General features: G+C 32.6%; 1 protein-coding gene across 1 annotated transcript; it reads left to right on the top strand.

Annotated features, from left to right (window-relative positions):
• Window positions 1-155: 155 nt before the first annotated feature.
• On the top strand, window positions 156-3742 carry LOC133329518 (coiled-coil domain-containing protein 93-like; the record flags this gene model as incomplete). The annotated part of the gene is made up of 7 exons (XM_061537992.1): window positions 156-244; window positions 310-518; window positions 2574-2703; window positions 2767-2904; window positions 2978-3130; window positions 3288-3335; window positions 3432-3742. Coding segments are annotated over exons 1-7 (1076 nt in total), but the record flags the coding sequence as incomplete, so codon positions are not given.
• Between the last annotated feature and the right edge of the window lie 559 nt (window positions 3743-4301).

Here is a 4301-nt window from a genome sequence, read left to right as displayed (position 1 = left end):
CGTCAAATCTTTATAGAAACGGCATTGTACTTTTTCAAGGAAAGCGCATCTTGAGGCAGGGTGATGTGTTTTTTGTTTTTTTGTTTAGTGTGCTGCTGATAATCTATTCGGAAATCCCCAAAAACTACTTAATAATCTAAGAGATTCCCAGCACACAATGGCCAATAAGGAAATATTTTCCAAACACATTAAATCAAATGTCAAATTAGCTACCCGGCTAGATGCTGAGGGGCGTGAAGTGCAGGTGAGTAATAAAAGATAGATTTGTTTTTCTTGATAAAAATGGGTTTTTTTCCAATTTGGTTTTAGGTGGAACGCCGTGAGGATTCCGATGCCACTGCCAAGGAAAAGGAAACCTTTGATTTGTTAATAAATGCCGGTTATTATCGGGCCTGCATAAAGGGTTTGTCGGCATTTGATAAGGTTGTGGGTGGCATGACATGGTGCATCGAATGCTGTGATTATGATGTCGATGTGGATCTGCTGTTCCATGAGAATTTAACAATTGGACAAAAAATGTAAGGATGATGAGGTGGGGGACTGAAGTTATGTATGGGTCGAGACGGTCTGGGATAATATTGAAAGGTATGTGCCAAATAGGCTCAAGTTCGGGACCGGGCCGAACTTTTTATTTCTTTGCACCTCAAAATCCATAAAATAATGAAAATCGTACGTAATTATATACAGTGGTGGCCACAGAATTAAAACATTTACTGTGGTAAACATTTTTTGATCAGCCCTCGATTCGTTTGAAGTATTTTTGAAAATTTTTTAATTCAGAACACTTCGATATACTGCACTTAAGAGATTTAGTGTGGAAATGGAAAATTATTTCATGCAATTTTTCCATAAATAACGGTTTTTATGAAAATACATCGACTTTGAAGTGGCCATATAATTAAAACATTGTGTAATTTTTTACTTTACTGCATTTTTTTTTTAATATTTTTTAAAAAAGCTCTTTAATTTAGTTAAATTATGTAAACTAAGCACCGATAAAATCATTTACTGATAAAAATTTTTGAAAAAAATCTGTAAAATCTATCAAATTGCCAAAAATTTGTACAGTACACCTTACATTCAGAAAATAACCCTTATTATAGAAAATAAAGGTCCGAATGCACCAGAAATTGCTAGAATTAGTAAAAAACAATAAATAATTCTCAAAATAAATAAATATTTGAAATAAAAACTCAAAAAATGGGAATTAACCTAAAGGAACGATTCAATTTCAATAGCCTTTACTGAAGAAGGCCGGAATATTTTTGCAGTATGTGAGAAAATATCGATTGATATTGGTATTTATTATATCAAATCGATTGTTCGAGTAGTACAGAATATATTTAATCAAAAAATTTATCAGTCACAACAGAACGAACAGAGATCAACACCTATGTTGACGAGAAAACGTTTCTGGTACACAGCAGCATGTTTGATGGTTAACTCTTGACCCTTCAAATCTATTGAACATGACAATATTTTTCCAAAATAATATTTTTTGGAGAGAATAATGCCCATTTAATCTATTTTAGCCTAAAAGAAAGAAAAATTTTACAATTTGACAAATATTTAAAGTCTTGTGTTGAGCATCAAAAATGCTGCTGTGTGGCGGAATCTTTTACTCGTCAACATAGGCATTGATCTCTGTTCTTTCTGTTGTGACTGGTATATTTTTTGATAAAATATATTCTGTACTACTCGAACAATCGATTTGATGTAATAAATGCCAATATCAATCGATATTTCCTCACATACTGCAAAAATATTCCGGCCTTCTTCAATAAAGGCTATTGAAATTGAATCGTTCCTTTAGGTTAATTCCCATTTTTTAAGTTTTTATTTCAAATATTTATTTATTTTGAGAATTATTTATTGTTTTTTACTAATTCTAGCAATTTCTGGTGCATTCGGACCTTTATTTTCTATAATAAGGGTTATTTTCTGAATGTAAGGTGTACTGTACAAATTTTTGGCAATTTGATAGATTTTACAGATTTTTTTCAAAAATTTTTATCAGTAAATGATTTTATCGGTGCTTAGTTTACATAATTTAACTAAATTAAAGAGCTTTTTTAAAAAATATTAAAAAAAAAATGCAGTAAAGTAAAAAATTACACAATGTTTTAATTATATGGCCACTTCAAAGTCGATGTATTTTCATAAAAACCGTTATTTATGGAAAAATTGCATGAAATAATTTTCCATTTCCACACTAAATCTCTTAAGTGCAGTATATCGAAGTGTTCTGAATTAAAAAATTTTCAAAAATACTTCAAACGAATCGAGGGCTGATCAAAAAATGTTTACCACAGTAAATGTTTTAATTCTGTGGCCACCACTGTATGTGGGCTATATCTAAATGGGGGCAGATATAGAAAATTTGATGTTGTGATTGTTGTAGTAGTCCTAATGTTTTACACAATGGCCTGATGTGACAGACTTTGGCCGAGTGAGACTCGGGCCGTTTCTGTAGGTGTATATGCTGCTCAATAAGAACCCCAAATACCGGATTACAGACAGATTCGTTCTTAGAATCTTCCCATTATATCTAAAATTAATTTTCTTTATTGTAGTTCCCTGGTGGAAAAAATCGTTGCCGTTTTGCCTCAAATGAAGTGTCCTTTTCGCATAGAACCTCATCAAATACAAGGTTTAGAATTTCTTAGTATACATCCAGTTATACAATGGTTGGTTAAGAAATCGGTATGTTAGCTAAATTTTCAATACTACAGAAATCTTCTAAAAAGCAGACTTATTTTTCTACAGGTTGAAAATCGAGCGGAACGTAATATGCGCCTAAAACAATTCGCAATTGGTCAATTTCACAATCATTATCAGTATAAAAGTGATAAACAAAATTTGGAAAAAATACGCAAGGCCTCAGTGCACATTAAAAGAATACAAGTAAGGAGGGCCTGAATAGGAGTTATAATGAGGGAAAAAATTTTTAATATTTCCATGTTTTTTTGTCCTTTAGGAAATCTATAATCCCGTCCGCCAATACCAACGTAAAGAGGCTACCGAGGAAGATGAAAGAACAAAAGTACAATTGACTCTATTGGAATATGGTAACCTGCCAGTGTCAGTGCCTAGAGCGGATAGTCAAGGAGAAAATGCTGCGACTAATGAGGTATACTGTGGCATGTTGATTCTAGTCATGTTATAAAGCTTGTGCTTATATCTTGTTTGTATTTATTTTTATTTATATATATGATTGATTTCCTTTTATGTACATAATTCCCTTTTTTAATTTGTTTATCAACACTAATATTTGTTTTGCTTTGCAGCAGCTTGATATTGAAAAGTTACTTAACAATTTAGTACTCACAAAAGAGGTAAATTGTCCATTTTTGTTTTTTGTGTGTCATTTTATTATCCCCAGCACCACATTTCTTCATTGTTTCTAATAATCTATTTAATTATCGTCACAGGATAACACAGCAGGATCACCTCAAAAACTTGACAATGCCACACGATATGCACTGCGAAAACATTACAAAGAATTTAAACATGAAATGGAAACGGATGCTAAGGAATTGACTGAGCAAAATCAAATTAAATCATTGGAAACAACACAAATGGCCTTACAACAAAAACTGGAGCGTAACCAAAAGGATGTGAAAGATGTTATGGAATTGTTACAGCGGGAATGTGAGCTGCTAGATAAAGAGAGAACACAAAAAGAGGAAATGGAAACTCAAATAGAGGCATATAAGAAAATTGAACAGACAGTGGATGTGGGGTAAGAAACAAAGAAAAAAAAAAATATTCAGGTATTGGTCCTTTTGAAAAAATATTCTTTAAAAATCCACGCCTTGCACAGAGCCTTGAAAAAATATTCTTTAAAAATCCACGCCTTGCACAGAGCCTTGAAAAAATATTCTTTAAAAATCCACGCCTTGCACAGAGCCTTGAAAAAATATTCTTTAAAAATCCACGCCTTGCACAGAGCCTTGCCTTGCACAGAAAATATTCTTTAAAAAACCACGTCTTGTACAGAGCCTTGAAAAAATATTCTTTAAAAATCCACGCCTTGCACAGAGCCTTGAAAAATATTCTTTAAAAATCCACGCCTTGCACAGAGCCTTGAAAAAATATTCTTTAAAAATCCACGCCTTGCACAGAGCCTTGAAAAAATATTCTTTAAAAATCCACGCCTTGCACAGAGCCTTGAAAAAATATTCTTTAAAAATCCACGCCTTGCACAGAGCCTTGAAAAAATATTCTTTAAAAATCCACGCCTTGCACAGAGCCTTGAAAAAATATTCTTTAAAAATCCACGCCTTGCACAGAGCCTTGAA

This window comes from Musca vetustissima, unplaced genomic scaffold (assembly GCF_032173495.1).
Source record: "Musca vetustissima isolate MV318-11 ecotype Yass unplaced genomic scaffold, APGP_CSIRO_Mvet_v1 utg90887, whole genome shotgun sequence".
Classification (NCBI taxonomy): Eukaryota; Metazoa; Arthropoda; class Insecta; order Diptera; family Muscidae; genus Musca; species Musca vetustissima.
Note: the sequence above shows the minus strand (reverse complement) of the source record. Positions and strands in the feature narration are given on the sequence as shown.